The sequence below is a fragment of the Ciona robusta genome, chromosome 3 (genome assembly GCF_009617815.1).
Source record: "Ciona robusta chromosome 3, ASM961781v2".
In the NCBI taxonomy this organism is placed as follows: Eukaryota; Metazoa; Chordata; class Ascidiacea; order Phlebobranchia; family Cionidae; genus Ciona; species Ciona robusta.
This window is the reverse complement of record NC_143237.1, coordinates 6,042,548-6,061,922: the sequence shown is the minus strand read 5'-3', so window position 1 is coordinate 6,061,922 and position 19,375 is coordinate 6,042,548. Positions and strand designations below refer to the sequence as shown.

General features: G+C 33.4%; 1 protein-coding gene across 1 annotated transcript; it reads left to right on the top strand.

Moving 5' to 3' along the window:
* Positions 1–284: 284 nt before the first annotated feature.
* On the top strand, positions 285–16,503 carry LOC149738575 (uncharacterized). The gene is made up of 14 exons (XM_089875860.1): positions 285–412; positions 883–1,046; positions 2,345–2,453; positions 2,898–3,653; positions 3,852–3,945; positions 5,966–6,055; positions 6,512–6,609; positions 6,712–6,852; positions 6,978–7,070; positions 7,447–7,543; positions 7,764–7,859; positions 7,913–8,010; positions 8,256–8,336; positions 8,460–16,503. The coding sequence occupies exons 1-14, from the start codon at positions 340–342 to the stop codon at positions 15,731–15,733; spliced, it is 9,264 nt and encodes a 3,087-aa protein (XP_089731986.1). The 5' UTR covers positions 285–339; the 3' UTR covers positions 15,734–16,503.
* Positions 16,504–19,375: the final 2,872 nt, after the last annotated feature.

Here is a 19,375-nt window from a genome sequence, read left to right as displayed (position 1 = left end):
TTTACAAAGTTGCAGATTTTGGACTGGCTAAATATTCACCCAGTGGGAAATATATGGCATTAGAAGGTTTGAATAGTTTACATAAATCTATTTGTCTTAAATAGCTTTATCTCTTTGGACAATCCCTTGTTGCATATTATGGCCATGTATGCAAACTGTGCATGTCTATGTTAGACAACTGTGCTTGCATTCCGCATCATGTAAATTGTTAACCATTTATCAGTTTGATTAATCTTTTTTTTAATAAAAAAACATAAATACAACACTGTGATGTCTACAGGTGAAAAAATCCCGATTAAATGGACAGCACTGGATGTGTTCATTACCGGTACTTATACAATGAAAAGTGATGTTTGGAGTTATGGTATTCTGCTTACTGAAATATTTTGCAACGGTAGACGACCATATCCAGGTAAACACTAAGATGTCTAATTAAACCATTACCTTTTATTTGGTTTAAACTGCTTATAGATTAGTTTTGGACAAAAAAATTTGCTTTCAAATAATATTTAAATATGAGATAAAACTTCTAAATAACAATATCTCTTGGATTTAAAAAATATGTCTTGCAACGCATTGTGGTTAGAGCAGTGTCTAAAGACTATACGGTATGGGTTCGTCACTGCCACTATTGTAAGTGTACGTTTCCTTGGTCAAGCCAATTGGCATAATTGCTCAAACCTAGTGGTCCCTTATATAGATTGTCCAAATTGTCAAACATACATAAGAAGTCCCTCAAAAAACAATCCCCCACAGAACTACACATGTGGATGCTTGTAAATGGGAAGGAGGTGTATAAATAGGACACCTGTGTTATTACAACTGTTTTTTCTCTATGGTAAATAAGTTACATTCATTTATTTCTTCAATATCTTGTATGAGGTGTGATGAAAGAAGAGGTGATTGAGGCATTGAAGCGTGGATACAGAATGCCAAAATCAGAGACACACTGTTCTTCTCAACCTTACCCCCATGGTTGTTATGAATTAATGTTGAAATGTTGGGATGAAATTGACAACAATAGGCCATCATTTTCTTTTATAAAGGTAACCTAAACCTTGCCATAATTTTTTTATGTTTGGGTGATTGTGTTTCTTTGTGTCTCAGTATTAATCTAGGTACTTAAATGTAAACAATTTTGTAGCAAAAAGCAATGTTGGGTAACATGAGTCCTTGCAAGCTTCTATTGCTAATTTAGGCAACAGAAATCTATTAGAGTACTTGAAAATAGATGCAACTGTGGGCGGAAAGGTGCGACGCAGGTGACTCTCGGCTACCACCTGCCGTACTCGGCATATTAAATATCTGTGCTCGGAGCACACTCAACCGCTACACAACAAAAATGTTTTTGTTCAAAAACTTATCTGCCAATGCAAGCATAAATTAAAGCAAAGTAGAATTATTTAGAAATAATAAAATATAAACCTGATAATAGTTACATAGAGGTCTGTAGATATATATAGAACAGCTTATGTTACTTAAAGAAAAATGAAAATTTGTATGTGGATAGATATGCTCAAATGTAACCTAAACATACTATCAAAGTTTGACAAAACGATATGGCTTCTGAAAAAATCTCGTGAAAAAAAAAACGGCTGGAGTAAAAAAATTCGGCTGTTTTGACAATGCAAGAAAATTCAAATTTTATTTCTGATTTGGTATAATGAATGCTTCTTCTTCAAGAATAAACTGTAAAACATAGTTTTTTTTTATGTTTTAATTTTTTGATTGAACGTATAGGTACATACCAGATTATGCTGACTTAGCATATTTTCAAACCTGATGTTAAACAGGAAAAACTGACTTTTTTATAAAAAAATGGTGCAGTAGGTAGTAGTGAGACATAATGAACTTATTAATGTAAAAAATATGCTAAAAAGTAACTAATAGGAAAAAAAGTGCCGAGTCAGCATATTATGTAGCTATGTCCAATCGAAAATTAAAACATAATAAAGTCTATGTTTTACAATTTTTTTTTATATAGTTTTGAAGAACAAGCATTCATTTTACCAAATCAGAAATAAAATTTGAATTTTCTTTAGTATTTTAAAAACTAGGAACGATCAAAGTTGAGTGATTTTTTTATAATGGGAAATCCTATGCATTGCGCCACGGCCAATTTTTTTTTACTCCAGCGATCGAATTTGCGGTTTTGAAACTCATTTTTTTCAAAAGCTGTTTTGTATTTCAAAACTTTGATGGTAGCTTTAGATCACATTTGAGCAAATCTATCAATACACAAATTTTGATTTTTCGTTGGTGTGCCTCTTTAATATTTAGTGTTTACATGACCTTACAGTTCAATATGTTTAAAGCAAGAATCAGAGTTACTTATAATTTTCAGAGTTATTTTGAAGATCTTAAAGTGATCCACAGTAGTGACATGCAGCTCATTGGGCCCAGTTTAATGAAAATAACAGAACCAGCTTTTGAAATACAACAACATAAAAATGGTTAGTTTTTTTTAATTTATACATATGACAAACATATTTTTTAATAATTAGGACTGTTGTAGCTTATGTAAATCTTCAAAAAACATGTTCAAACAATACAGCTAAAAAGATTGTGAATGAAGCTGTGGCAAAGTGGTAAGTGCGCCTGTCTGTAACCCAGAGGTAATGGGTACAAGGCTCGACGCTGCTACCATTATGGGCGTATGTGTCCTTAGGCAAGACACTTAACGGCAATTGCTCCAACCCAGTGGTCAATTATCAGTCATACAAAAAAAATGAAAAAAATGAAAAATAATATAATCATCCAAAAAGTAACATACATGGTAACTCGTAAGCTAGCACAAGGTGTTAAACCCGTTTGATAACGACTGTTGTTTTCCGGCAACACGAGGATAATGTAAGTTACATTCATTCAAGATGATCTGTACTTTGATATAATTCCAGATACATCTTCTGTGGTCAACACTGAAGCAGAGATGATCCCAAGCACATCTTCTGTGGTCAACACTGAAGAAGAGATGATCCCAAGCACATCTTCTGTGGTCAACACTGAAGAAGAGATGATCCCAAGCACATCTTCTGTGGTCAACACTGAAGAAGAGATGATCCCAAGCACATCTTCTGTGGTCAACACTGAAGAAGAGATGATCCCAAGCACATCTTCTGTGGTCAACACTAAAGAAGAGATGATCCCAAATACATCTTCTGTGGTCAACACTGAAGCAGAGATGATCCCAAGCACATCTTCTGTGGTCAACACTGAAGAAGAGATGATCCCAAGCACATCTTCTGTGGTCAACACTAAAGAAGAGATGATCCCAAATACATCTTTTGTGGTCAACACTGAAGCAGAGATGATTCCAAAAACATCTTATGTGGCCAACATTGAGGCAGAGATGGTTCCAAATACATCTTCTGTGGTCAACACTGAAAATGAGATGTTTCCAAATACATCTGCTGTGGTCAACACTGAAGCAGAGATGATTCCAAATACATCTTCTGTGGTCAACACTGAAGAAGAGATGATCCCAAGCACATCTTCTGTGGTCAACACTAAAGCAGAGATGACGATTCCAAAGACATCCTCTGTGGTCAACTCAAGAAAAGATACAGCTCCATTATCTTCTAATTTATGCAAAACTGCCTCTGTAGTAATGACCAAGTCTGAATCGGTTAAATCTGACGAAACATCTGCAAAAGGTAATTAAATGACCACACCAACCCTTGCAAATATAATGTTTTATAAATCTTTACTATTTTAAATTTGTTGAAGCAATAATATGTAAAAAGGTAAGTAAAAGTAACTGTTAAAGCATTTTTTATGATGAACAACTGATATTAGTAGAATTCTCATGTTTTTAATAATAAGATGGCATAAACGATGTCTACTTTTTATAGGTACTCTTCTGTATGCAAAACATACATTAAATCCATCAAAAGTCAACAACTTATCTTATTCAAATGGGGAAACACTTCATAGCAAAGGGCGGGAGTAAGCATTAAATATACTTTCATGTGTTTAGTTAAATGTTACTCATTTTATTTTGACTTTTCTTAAATATGGAAGTTAAAGCAGGGCAGACTAACAAAAACTCAAAATTTGTGTATTGATAAAAATGCTAAAATTTTATCTAAAGGTACCATCAAAGTTTCAAAATACGAAACAGCTATTGAAAAAAAAATGAGTTTCAAAATCGCAAATTTAACTGCTGATGTAAAAAAATGGCCGTGGCACAATGCATGATATTTCCATAAGAAAAAATTTCACTTAACTTTGATCGTTTCTAGTTTCTAAAATACTGAAGAAAATTTAAATTTTATTTATGATTTGATATAATAAATGCTTCTTCTATAAAGAATATATATGTATAAAAATTGTAAAACATATGCTTTATTATGTTTTGATTTTCGTTTGAACATAGCTACATAATATGCTGACTCTGTGCCTTTTTTCCAAATGATTTAATTTTTAACACTTTTTTATATTAAAATGTTCATTGCATCTCAGTGGTACAAGCTGTACTATTTTCTTTATAAAAAAGTTATTTTTTGTGTTGAACAATGGGTTTGAAAAATTGCTGAGTCAGCATAATCTGATATGTAGCTGGGTTCAACTGAAAAATGTAAACATAATAAAGTTAACATTTTTATTCCTTTTTTATATATTCACAAAGAAGAAGCGTTCATTATACCAAATCCAAAATAAAAATGATTTTTCTTCAGTAGTTTAAAAATTAGAAACAGTCTAAGTTCAGGATATGATACATAAGAAACTGTCACCCAACCTTTTTCTCGTTAACATGGTAATTCTTAGTTGGAAAGTTCTTACAACAGACAACACACTCTTACCCTGACTGGTAAGCAATAATCTGTATTACTCCAACAAACGCAATCGCTACTTAAACGCGCAGAACAATGGCTCGGCTAAGGCGTGTTAATCTTCATGACTCAGACTGTCGTTATCAAATATATATCAGTAATGAAGCACAAGTTTAGCACATCGAGGATGGGAAACTACAATAAATGAAACACTTAAGGCGGGTTCACACTACGGGCGGTAAATGGACCGATGATCGCGATTTTCGGCTAATATGCCAGCCGACAAAGGATTCACACACAAATGTAAAATCGCCTGGTATTCCGCTCTATTTGGCAAAAAGCTGGAAATTACCCTTAATCATTTTAACGTAAACATGCGATAAAATCAAAGGAAAATACCCAGGAAAGAATACAATTTTGTTTAACAGGCATTGGTTCTAAAAATAATAGCGCAGATGCCAAATTTTTTAAAGGATAATGTTATATCTGCCTTTATATTCCATTTAGTTTGGTTTAATTTAATCATTTTTCTACAAAGTAATTGTGTATTAAACACGCTTGTGTAATATTAAACTGTTTTAATCATTTTTTTTGTTTAAGATGGTCTTAACAATAGTCGCAAACCACCTTATCAAACGCTATTTTCAATAATTTTAGGCTAAATTTATAGTACAGTTTTTCCTGCAACAAAATATTTTATTTTTACATTTATAATTACTCAAAAATTGTCTCCACGGTTTACAGCGAAACAGTTCACCGAAAATCGTTACTTTTCGCACCAAAGCCGTTCATCACTAGCGATCATGGGCAGAGTAGAAACTGTTTCTAATCGAAATTTTGTTGCTTGCAACGCTAGTGATGGAGGAAGTGACTTCGCCAAACTTTCTTAAATCACCAGCCATCAGCGCTAGTGTGAACCTGCCTTTACAATGTGCAGCTGGCATTCATCTACCACCCAATCACAATAAACCGCAGGATATAGTGCTACCGGTCAGACAAACAACTCTTACTTTATATAAACAAAACACATTTGTGACAGGCACATAGGATATAAATTGGTTTTCCAAGCAGGGGAAAATTTAGTTAGTATAGATTTCAATATGGGTGCTCTGCAAAAACTAGAATAGAAGGTGACAATAAAATTCGTCATATTCGCACCTCGGTTACAGTATTTATCTACATTCATATTACAGAATGGCATCATGGATATTTGGTGGGTGCATCACAAAGGAGGATAAAAGTAACACTTCTGTTATGAAGATTCAATATTTGGGCTACAAAAAGTATGTCTTCTGCGAAAAGTGTGTATCACATAATGATTGAATTTTTCCTGATCTTTTAATATAATTTTTACTATCTTTTTGAAATAATAATTTTGTACGCATTGTGCCTAGTATATACTGCCTTGCGTTCATTTGAGTTATACTGGGCTTAGCCATGCTATAGGTAATGAAACCTTAATTAGACCCCAGTTTTGAGACTTATAGGTGCCTCTACCTAATTTTTTGGCACTTGCTGTCTAACCATAAGTAAACAAAGTTTGCTAATCGGACAGGTATGTATGTCTTTATGAAAGACAATTATTGCTGGAAATCATTGGTGCCCCGCGGGTTGTCCAAGCTTTTAGCCATATATAAAAAAGTAGTTATGCACAAAGTTAAATAGCGAATAACTTGTGCATGAACAACTTCTAAATTTGCCCAACTTTATAAGGACTAATAAACAACATTTATTAACAGATGGGTTTTTGAAAATTTATCTAGAACTTCTGCTACGATAATTCTAAAGAATAAAAAATCTGGATCATGGTTGCTAAGGAGAATGCTCATACATCCCGGTATAAACGAATGTTTTCTTCTTTTAAAGATGGTGTATTTTTATATTGAAATTGAATGCTTTTAAAAATATTTGCAAATTAGTAGTAATTATTGCATTGTAGATATCATTTTGCTTTCTGTGGTTACACAAGTCAAGAATGAAGTACTTCATTATACAATAATGAACCCTGAAAGTGACAAATGGTTTATATCAGAAAATGATCATTTTACTGATTTATCAACACTGGTCGAATACTACTCAAGTGAGTATTTTGTGTTAAAAATTTAGGCAGTTAATGTTTTGTATTAAACAGTTGAAGATATATATTAGATTACAAAAAATCCAACTATACATTACTAGATTGATGGAATTTTATACAATTTTCAGGCCCTAATCAGGACTTCTGCTGTTCACTCACACATGCAATTCCAGAATACAATTCCCCAAGTGCAATAACAGATTTACCACTTCTGCTATCAGGTGATATTTTCGACATCATACCACAGTGGTAGCCCACCTGTCTATAAGCCAGCGGTTATGGGTTCGAGGCTCGTTTCTGCTGCGATTGTGGATGTATGTGTCCTTAGGCATCACTTAACGGTATCCCACTATACAATAACAGGTTATCTGAATTGTCACACAATTTTTTTACCAAGTTACATACATGAAAAAACAATTACCAAGTTACATACATGATAACTTGTAAGCAGGCTTGGGGTGTTTGAAACCGAACACCCGTGTCATAGCGACTTTGGTTTTTCCGCACACCAAGGATAAAGCAAGTTACATTCATATGTACAACAATCCTATTGTTAAATAAAATTTGTTTAAAAATTAATATGAATCTGGTTATTAGGTGAACTGAAGTTGTTTTGGGTTATACGAGATCTTGAACTTGTGGAAGATGGTGAATTATCATTAAGACTTGGTAACATCATTGCTGTTGCATATCAGTGAGTATTTTATTCCCCCTTATTTGCTCACTTTACCACCAAATTATTATTTTAATGTTTTTGTATGTCTTCATTAAAAAAATGTGGTGGTTGTTAAGACTATTAAGTGTCCAAATTGCTTTTGTAAATTAATCTTAAATTCAAAAAATTACAAGTATGTTTAATTATTGGTTTTATTCTGGGATACATTATATATATATACATATTATTTTCTTGGCAGTTGTGAGGATTGGTCTTATGGATTTAACTACAACACTGGAGAAGAAGGATTGATAAGAACTTCTTGCATCTCTTTTATTATTTACGACAACTTGGCGTAAGAAAAGTTAAACAATCACATATCATTTAATAGTTTTAATGCTATTACAGCTGGATTTTCAATAATATGTCTTCTAAGTTGGCGGAAAATGTTCTGAATGACACACATTTGGGCACTTATTTAATTGGAACTATAGAATCAGATTCAGGTTTGATATTATTTCAGGTTAAACACATCATCTAATAAAACTTAATAAACTTTTGTTTAATAATATGTATGCCTTAACATTGCATGACTACAATAATTATATATCTAATGTTGTATAAATCATGCAAAGTTTAGTCAATTATGGGTCATTGTAAAATAAACTTTATATCCAATCACCTAAATATTTAGATGTTATCAGTAAAATAATGATCTAAATTGAATCAGGTATTTTTTATTTATTTTTAGCAACATTTGGAAATGCTATTCCTAAACAAGAATACTTAAACGTAGCAACTGTTCTAAACAAAGAAAAGTTTCTTAAAAATGGTAAGTACTGAAAGAGCTCGACCTCTGATTACATTTTATTAATATGTTGGGTATGTCAATTAAAAAACTGACTATGTCAATTTAAAAATTGTTTATGTGAAATGTTACGAATTAAACTTATAGGGCTTAAAAGAGTGCTGCAGAGAGCCGAACAAGACATTGCAACACGGATAAGAAATGAATGCAACAAGGATGGTTCTGAGAAGAACCCACAATTAACAGCAGCTTTGTTTCATAAACTTGGACAAGTTTACAAACTACGTGCCCCAGATAAAGTTTGTCTGATTCAAAGTGCAACCCTGTTCAACGCAGCTCTAGTTCGAAGTCCTGCTTATAAAACTGTGATAGAAGAAGATTTGCAAGAGCTCTGTTACCAAATACTGACACTGGCAAATGCTGAAAACCATGTTGATTTAGTAGAGATTTCAAAACAATTTCTTGCTAGGATTCAGGAAATGAGACAGCATACTAATAAAAAATTGACAACTGTTTGTCAAATAGCTGATGAGATTGATGCAAAAGAGGATGCAACATTAGAAATACAAAAAATTGACCAAATGAAAAAAATTCAAGACTACATTGCAAACTGTTACTCTGGTGTGATGAAGGGCATTTGTCAAAGTTGCATTGAAATTTTGGGTTCACCACCATGCAAGTTTGCTTTAGTTGGAATGGGATCACTTGCTCGCACTGAGATCACTCCATACTCTGATTTTGAAAATATTATTGTATTAGAGGAGGGGGCTGACACTAGGCAACATTATGAAAGTATTGTTGAATATTTTCGATGGTTGGCTGTTGTGTTTCAAACTATTCTGATCAATTTTGGTGAAACCATTATTCCAAGTGTCGGCATCAGCAGTTTAAATGATTTCTACACAGAAGGCGGTGACTGGTTCTTTGATGCTTATACAAAGGGCGGGGTTTCCTTTGATGGTTTAATGCCACATGCATGTAAATGTCCACTAGGAAGACAAAAAGAAACCAAAGCAAAACCTTGGAAAACTGAACTAATTAAACCAATCAGAGAAATGGTAATGTATTTAGATTCAGAAGAAGATCTAAAGAATGGATACCATCTGGCTGACATTCTGACTCAAACATGTTATGTTGCTGGTGACAAAGAAGTTTACACTGAATTCAAACAATTGTCAGATTTTCACACCAAAGAACAAACAAGTCCCAATGCCATAACAGATTTACGAAAAGACCTGGATAAGTTTTCTGTATTAGACAATTTGAATGCTCTTCAATTCCATAACAAATTCAACATCAAACAACTTATTTACAGATGCAGCACAATATTTATTGCAGCAATTGGTAAACAGCACAACTTAACAGCATGTTCTTGTCATGACATAATCTCAGAAATGGCAGCAATGAATTTACTGGACCAAAGCCTATGTGTCTTTGATTCAACCTACCCTGAACAAATAGAACACGAGCTAAAATTTGCTGTGGCAATTGCCTGTGAACTTCGACTGAGGGTTTACATGAAAGCTGAAAGTCAGAGTGATTGGATAGATACAGATAACAATCTCAGTACTGATCTTGTTTCATGCTTGAGCAAGGTAGTCGGGAAGTCGAGTATCGCTAAATATTTCATGATATGCTGGAAACTTCAACAATCATTATTGAAAAAAACATTCGGAGATGTTCCCCTTCAAGACATTGATTTTAAACGCACAAACTGGTTAATAAACTTGCTGCTGAGACAATCTGCTTCATCGTCCCAAAATTTGGATGATTTTTTAAACATCCGTTTTTGGAACAATACACGAGAAAGGATTGGGTTTATGCATTCATATACTGCTTGTTTGTTCCAGCAAGGACAAACAGGGGAAGCACTTACTGTAGCCTGTGATGCATTAAAATTACAAAAAAAAGTATCTTGTGATGCAACAAACAATCCAGATCTTGTATTATGCTCTATCAATGTTGCAGAATGTCATTTTGCTCTTGAACAGTACCAAGATGCTTTGGGCCATTATAAAGAAGCATTACACATAATACAGGTAATGTCACATAATGAAGCTGGTGATGGAAAAGTTTCAAGCATTCTTTACAAACAAACTAAATGTTTGATAAAGCTCGGTGACTATGAGCAAGCTGTGACGACAGCCTCTCAAGCAGTTAAAATTCAAACTGATATTTCAACGGATCCAGAAAGAGACATGACTTTAGTCAAGTATTCATACATACTGGGAGAATGCTTTTATGAACAAAATATGTATAAAAATGCAAAAGAATTATTCGCTATTAACTTTGAAATGATAGATTTGGAAAAAACTGAAAAATTAGAAGATTGGTTATTGCAAGGTTTATACAAACTGGCAGAGTGTTATTATCAGATAACTGAATTTCAAAACGCTGTTAAAACTTATGAAACATGTCGTGCAAAAGACAAAGATGTTAATATTAACACTTGTTACCGAGTAGGGTGTTGTTATATGAAATTGGAAAGATTTATGGATGCTTTGAAAGAATTTCAAACTGTAAAACAAAGAAAAGACAAGCCATCACTACATGTTGATTCCCAGTTTAACAATTTGTTTTATTTTATGGGAGAATGTTTTTTCCAAATGAAACGCTATGAAGAGGCATTGGTGCACTATTTGCTTACACCTTCAGCTGAAGAAGTCACATTAGATGATAATATGTGTGATGACACAGAATATACATTAGTATATGCCACAGCAGTAGCATTGTTTGAGATAAAATTCAAAGGAAAATGTTCTGATCTCTGTAAGCAGTACAATCCTTCATACCATTTTCCTGACAAACAACAACTTTCAGACACTTGGATATTGGCCAGATGTTGCCGTGTGTTACAAAAATACCTTAGTGTAGAAGCAGCACACAAAAGGATCTTAACAATCATGCAAACAAGACCAGCTTATTCTGAAGAAGAATTGCTGTTCCATATAATTGGCAGATGTTTGTACAGATTAAACAAATACAAGAATGCCCTGGTTTATTTTGAATTGGAAAAATACAAAACTGCCCGTGTTTATTTAGAATCGGTTTGCTTTGAGTATCAATACATTTATTTACTTTACCAGTGCCACAGAAATATCGCTAACTGTCTCTATAAGATGATGCACTATCAAGAAGCAGTTGTATTGTACAGTCAAACAGATCTAAATCTAAATATTTTAAGAGGGAACTTTCTTTGGGGTAATGTTTGGCTTAACATTTTGCAATACAAAAAAGATATAGGATCTGTGACTTCTGTGGAAAAGAAAGGACTGTTAAGAAAAGACATGGTAGACCTTCGGAATGCTGCAAAAATACTTTTGAAAACTCAAAAGTACCAAGACTCTATTAAGCTGTATGAATTTATCCTTGTTCTTACTGAAACCATGAATTTACCTACTGATGAAATAGCATTAATACGCTTTGACTGTTTATTTTACCTTGGTGTTGCTAAGTTTTACATAAAAAAGACAATGGCAGCTTTGCATTACTTACATAAAGCTCTTGCAATGGATCCAAATCTTGATAATGTTCCCAAAGTTGAAGTATTATCCTGCCATTTAAACATTGCAATATGTTTCTTTGACCACAATCAACACACAAATGCTATGAAACATCTTGTGAAAGCAGCAAGACACCATGTATTTACAGATATAAGCACCGAACAGTTAAATATTATTGTTAAAGTTATGTCTGTGCGGAACAGTGAAATTATGAAAATGAGGTTGCAAGAAACCACTGAAAGTCTCTGTAAATTCTACTTCCAACTTGGCTTAAGATGTAATAAGGAAAGAAAATTCAAGTGGGCTGTCGCACAATATGCATACGCATTGCATCATTATAAGTATGGTTGTGAGGAGAATCATAATTTCCTTCTGTGGATTTATTGGAATGCTGCTGAATCTTACTATAAATTAAAATTATTTAATCTCGCATCCAATTACTACAAGAAAATGCTCAATATTTTAACCACAGCAGAATATTTGACATTCCCAGTATTCTTTAAGATAGGTATGTGTCTTCAGAAACATCATCATTCTGCATTGCTTTACTTTAAACTGCATTGTACATCATATCTAAATCTTAAATCCAAAGAAAACCTTGAATATTACAATGAACAATTAATTCCCAGCCTTTTGAAGATGAGTGAGTGTTCATCGAACGTCAAAGCATTAAAATCAACTTTGGAAACTATCAAGCAAATGTTATCATTCCTAAAACAACTGCCATCTTCAAAAGAAAAGTTTCTTTGGTTTGCCAGTGCTTATTCTTGTATGGCAGATTGCTTTTATAAGTTGAAGGATTACTCAAATGCAGCAAAGCATTTCTTAGTACAAGCAAAAGCTTTGAAGCAAACCAATTCACATCCAAACGAAGCAGCCAGTACCTACAGCAAGTTGGGATCTTGCTATTATTTACAGAAAGATTTCATTAATGCAAGATATTCCTTTTTACGTGCTTTAAACATTTATAAAAGCACAGTAGATGATATGACGACGAGCAAGTTTATTGCTGAGACTACATTTAATATTGGACAATGTTGTTTTCAACTGGGTTTGTTCAAAAAATCTCGTAATCACCATCAGGATTCTTTAACTATTTATCAAAATCTGTCAGAAAAAGTTTCAGATGACTTGTTAGTTGGGAGAGGTTTTTCGGCTATTGCTCAAAGTAATGTTAAGTTAGACATTGTGCAAGCAGCTGTGGAATACTATGCGAAGTCACTAACCATATACAAAAAAATGTCTCAATCAAAATTTGGTGCAACTTGCTTCAACATTGGCCAGTGTTTATTCAGACTTGGTAAATATGCTGAAGCATTGAAACAGTTTCTATGTGGAATTTCTGTGTTTCATTATTTTCCACAGTCCAACGAAACGGAAAGGCAAATTTTTTATTTCTCATTGAACATTGGTAATTGTTTAATGAAAGTGAACAATTGGTCAGCAGCTAAAATTGAGTACACAAATATTTTAGGCTTACCACAAACTTTCAATACCCAGAACATGAACAATGTAAATATTGTAAAGCTATACTGTGATTTAGCTTTTTGTTTCTCTAAACTTGGAAACAATGAAAAGGCTGTATCCTTGTATAAAGCTTCACTGGAACATTATGAAACACTAAGTTTTGTTCCTACAACATTTATACACTGTTTTAAAGGTTCTTTACTTGACTTATCTGTAATTGGACAATGCTTTCGAGGAAGCATGAAAATAGACCAAGTAACAAATACTACAAACCTGGCTATGCTATTGCAACAACTATATGAAGGTAAAGAACTATCTTTTGAACTGGTGGTTTCTCTAAAGGAAATTACTCAAACACTTTTGTACACCCAACAATTTCAACCGGCTTTAGATATTTGCACCTTACATGTAAAAATTTTGAAAACTTTGAAAGATATAAGAACAGCAAGTGAGATCGCCAAAGCATTGTTAGCATCTGGAATTTGTCTTTACAAGATGATGAAATACAAATCTGCCATAAACCGAACTTTGGATGGATTAAAAATGTATTCTGACAGCAACGTCATGTTTGATTTTGAATTAGCAATGTTGAGTAGAAAACTTGGATCCTGTTTATTAGAGCAAAATCGCTTTGCTGAAGCTCTAATTCATTACATGCGTGCTCTTAAAATTGAACAACCAAGACCTCATGAATTGCATTCGGAATCCTCCACTACTATGCTGTATTACAACATTGGTCAATGTTTCTTTCATCTAAAGAAATATCCGCAAGCATTGAAGTATCACAAGATAGCAGTAAAAACACAGCATTGTATCAGTGGAAACAAAAAGGATTGTGTACTTGCTCGATGTTTGACTGCGGTTGCACAAACTTTATTTAAGCTGAATCAGTTTGAAGAAGCATTAGTCAACTACAAAACTGTGCTTTTGATACATAAGAATGAAGGACATGCTCGTTTTATTGCCACAACTTGCTTTAATGTAGGAAGATGCTTGTATCGACTTAATAAATGGGAAGAAGCAATAGTGTATTACAATAATATTTTAGCTGTAAGAGAAAGTACCGAAGACCTACTGAACAGTCAACAATTTGCTGGTGTTCATTATAAAATTGGTGAATGCTTGTTTCAGCTGGGAAGATATCCAAATGCTTTTAATGCTTATACTGAAGCTGCGATAATTGAACAACAGCATGTCACTAACCAGCAACATTCCACTGTGAATATAAAGCTGTCATGCATTTACCACAACATAGCATGTTGTTGCTTAAAATTACAACAGTATAACAAAGCACTGGTACACCTTAATGACGCAATAAAGCACTTAAAAAGATACAAGGATTTTCGTACATCAAAGTATTGTGTCTACAATATCGGAAATGGATTGGCTGTTGTAGCAAGTTCAAAAGGAATACACCACATTGATACAAGCCAGTATCAGTTATTGCTAGATGAATACAGAAGTCTACTTGCTGCAGTCATGCCAGGGCAAGAAGAAATTTATATGTCTCAAATCATGCATCACCGACCTCAAGAAAAAAGAACAAAAGGACTTTGCTTGTCGGCCAGAAAGCTTAACTTCTTAGGTCTGTGCTTACAAGGGCAACGAAACTATAATAATGCCCTGCAATTTCACAATAAAGCAATTGATTGCCTGGTTGATAATTCTGAATTAACTGAAGAAACTTCATTGCAAGTTGAACTTTGTTGGACTTACTTTTGTTTGGCCTCAGGCTTATTTGAAATAGGCTGCTATAAACAAGCACTTGAAAACTATGAAAAAGCATTAAGTACCATGATCCCGGTGTCACCAAATGAAGAATGTGACATGAATGTGGCAAGAACATGGTACTGTGTTGGACGCTGTTGGTATAATCTAAAAGTGAATGAAATGTCTTTTGCTGCATTGAAAAATGCACTTTCCACAATCAAAAAGTCTTACATGACTTCGCCATCACAACTCTTACACATGAACATATTGTATGCTCTTGGCAATTCTTGCATCAAGCTTGGAGAAATTGACTTGGCTCAGAAATATTATAAAGCAGGGTTTAAAATAGCAGACATCATATTTCCACATTCTGCTGCAACACATAGGGCCTGGATGTATAAACAAATTGGTGATGAATACTATAGAAAAGAATGTTACCAAAAAGGGGCTCTGGCTTTCAAAAATGAGCTATATTTTTCAACAGAAAATGAAACAATGTCAGAAATTGACATCATGATTCTAAAAGATATCTGGAAGGGCTTGTTTAAATTGCAAAACTACAAAGAAGCATGCAAATGTATAGAGCTTCTGCAATATGTGGAGGAACAAAGTCATTCACCATTTGATGCTCAAATTAGGATTTCAGCTTTTCTTAAAAAAGAACAATTAAGTGATGTCTTCTCCTCAGATGATGATAGCTTTGACAAGAATTCTAGTGTTGTTTCTATGTCAAAGTTATAGAGACTATTTTGTTTGTGCCCCTAATATTCGGAGAAGTATAGTTATCAATGTAGTCAAGATGAATGTATTGCTTGAGCCAATATATTGACCAGTGAACATATGTCTTCAACTCCGAATGTTCAAAGACATTTGTAATATAATCAAAGATTTTTCTTCAAAATGAAAGTTCAGATCAAAGTTTAAGTCATTCTAATTTAAAGCGACATCGATTAAATATTTTACAGTAAATGACCAACTCTCCTAATTTAAAACGGCGTTGGCAGTGTGTCTTTTACAAATGTATCTTCGTGCCTTCAAGAACATAGCCACCAACATAGTAATATCTCATATATTGTACATGTTAATATTTACACTAATATAATTAATTATTAATAAACAGCATGTTAGTATTGCTAATAATACAAAATCTAAAATAAAAACAAATTATTTGGATACTATTTTAATAACACATTATTTAAGTTTGCTCTTTTATTCTTTCAAAACAATGTTGTTTTCCCTATGTTCAATAGTATGGATTCGAATGTATGTAATGATGCGCGCACCTTTAGTATTGTGTACTTTTTTGTTTGTTTTAAGCATGTTGTAACAAATATTAGTATTGTATGTGGTTCAGACTTTATGACTGTCAAGCTACCCATCACGGACATAACAATATGTGTCATTCACCTAAATAATGTAAAACTATCAAAATGCCTACAAATATTGTGGACATTGGGATTGCGCACGAAATTGTATCAATAAATTTAACCTATCGTAGGGTGGGGAACAAGGGACATGCTTTCAATCCTTTTTCTGGTCTCATTTGGTAGTAAACATAATCAGGAACTATGATCGCTTACAGTGACCCATTTTAACCTACAGTACTATGCCTCGCGTGGCTCGTCATTTCTTATAACACAGGTGTTTTATTTAATATAGTACAGTGGGAAAAGAAGGGACTTTTTTTAAATCTCCTTTGTGGGGTACCCATTTGATGATAGACAAAAACAAATATTACAGTATTATTTGACAGTATTCTCACTGCCAAACAAACTGTGTGACAAAGGTGGTTACTGTTGTTAAGTGTTAAAATTCGGTGTTGAACGAATACAACATTTTTCAATGGCTGAAAAAAGCATATAGAAAAGTGGGGGAAGATGGGACACTTAAGCACATATTGCCAAATATTTCCAAAATCAGAATACATGACGGTTTTTGGGTGTTACCACGAATTAGTACTTTCATTTCTTCATTAATTGACAACAATTAAAAAAATATAATAAAACACACGAAGAGTTCTTTAGCGATTCGCACAACAGGTGAAATTTTACAAATTCACAGTTTAAAATCATTGTTAATTTTGATTAATAAGTCTATTTATTATTAGGAATACACGTAAATAACACCAAATAATACTGTACGCTTTAAAAAACAAGTTTAAACATTATTTTCCTTTTTCTACTGCTATAGTTTGTAACATGTTACATACATTATATTATTGTATGACAATTGGTATTGTTTAAACGATGATGGGGTATTGTTTGAACTTCAATTGATTAATATTGTATTCTCCAAATGTATATGAACTTGTAATAACAGAAAATTTATAATAACTAACAATAAAGTTTACATTTTTGCTACAAATTGGGTATTGCAACACTATTTTTTGCACAAGCCACTTAAATTATCTCCAAATGCAAATTACTGAATTTTGAATATATATATTAAGATGGGACACATTTTAGCACATAGGTGGGGGAAGATGGGACACATTTTAGCACATAGGTGGGGGAAGATGGGACACATTTTAGCACATGAATTTGAAATGTCCCGATCGTGTTTTAAACAATTAACAACGGTCTATGGGAGTAGTGAGGTTACGGTTTTATATTTCTTTAAGTGTTCTTTGTTTACTACTAAATGGGACGAGAAAATAGAGTGGAAAGGTGTCCCATCTTTCCCCAACCTACTATATACTTTTCATATATTATCTTGTTCAGTATGTTATATTTGAATAACTCCTGAGGTGTAAAGTGTTCAATTAAAAGTAAACCTTTCAAAGTTTGGCAATAAAAAAAACTACAATGTGGGGGAAGATGGGACACCAAATTGAAATATTTTTTATATTAACAGTATTCTGCAACTTGTAGTTAACCTACCAAAGTTATCTGGCTGTGGTGCCATGTAAATTTTATATATATAACTAAATTCATGTTGACCCCTGCCTATTTTCCTCGTGTTTACATCTCAGATTTTTTTCACTAAACTAAAATTAGTTTAATGAGACCAGATCAAACTGTACGATATATTCAATTTTTTATATAAAGCTATGAAACTAGTTTAATCGTTCACACCCGTTCAACTACAAAGTTTCATCGGCTTTACTATGTTTTAGTGAGCACTGTTTGAGCATAATTTTAAGTAAAAAAAGTAAGTATGTTTATCAAACTAATCTAAAATAAGTTTGTTAGTAGTGCATGCTTGTTTTACATATAGCATACTTAACTCAGTTCTGCTAACTTTATATCGAGACCCAAAGTTTTAACATGTAAACGTCAAGTGTGGAATGTTTGTTTACGGAGGGTCATATTAAATTTGGTCTGGGTGGTCATTATACTTTTTCCAACCTACTGCGCGTTGCGGCTCATGAGCAATAGCGCCTGGTAAAAATCTAACGTTTGGAACGAATATATCGCGACACTGTCTTCCCCCACTCTACTATACAGACTGTGGCCGCTTGCGACGAGTTACCGGGTAGGCCTATGTATATTTGTTAGTGAATATTTTGGGGATGATTTTTTGTTTTAATGTAAGACTGAAAATTTATACAACTATATGTGACCACTGAAATGGAGCAATTGCCTTTAAATGAAAGATTTTTAGTAGAAATTGTAGTACAGTAATGGAACTTGGTTAATTTGGGTCAAGTTTGATTTTTTTGTTTTACCTTGATTTCGGTTTGATCGTCTGTGTTGTGTAGAAAACGCAAATTTCCCAGAAATCAAAGCATGTAAACAGCATATAAGACACTGAAAAATACAATGTTGGTGTATTGATTTCACCATTATGATAGGAGTATTGTATAATCATTGTAATCTCCAGTAAGTCGTCATAGACAGAGCCATAGAAATACCGAGTAGTCCAACCCATTGTTGGGTCCAAAATAACACAGTAGGTATAGGGAAAATGTATGTTTTTCGGTAAATTACAGAAAAACTTGGGCCTAAAAACAAATTTAAAGGTTGAAAAATGTAAAAAACATGTGTTATTTGTTTTCTGTGTCAAAAAAAGTCAAAAAATAGAATTAGAAGCGGTTGATTTGCGACATTTTAGTCATTTAATGCGGCTAAATTTATACTTTTTTTCTAAAAAATGTTTGGTAAGGTAAATAGAAGCTGTTTTACACCTTCCCACAATAGGAAAACACAAACAAAACTTAACAAGTTCGTTTAAATCCATTGTCAAAGTCACCACTTTTGCTCTATTTTGGACACACATAGACGGCAGTTGGACTACTCGGTGTTTATACGACTCTGGTCATAGAATGTTCATAATTTGCTCTCTTGTTAGGCATATAACGAACTCTTGCGGTAGCAGTTCTGCCATAAATTTCAAAGGACTTTGCGTATGACGTCACGAACTTACTAACGCCTTTTGATTGGC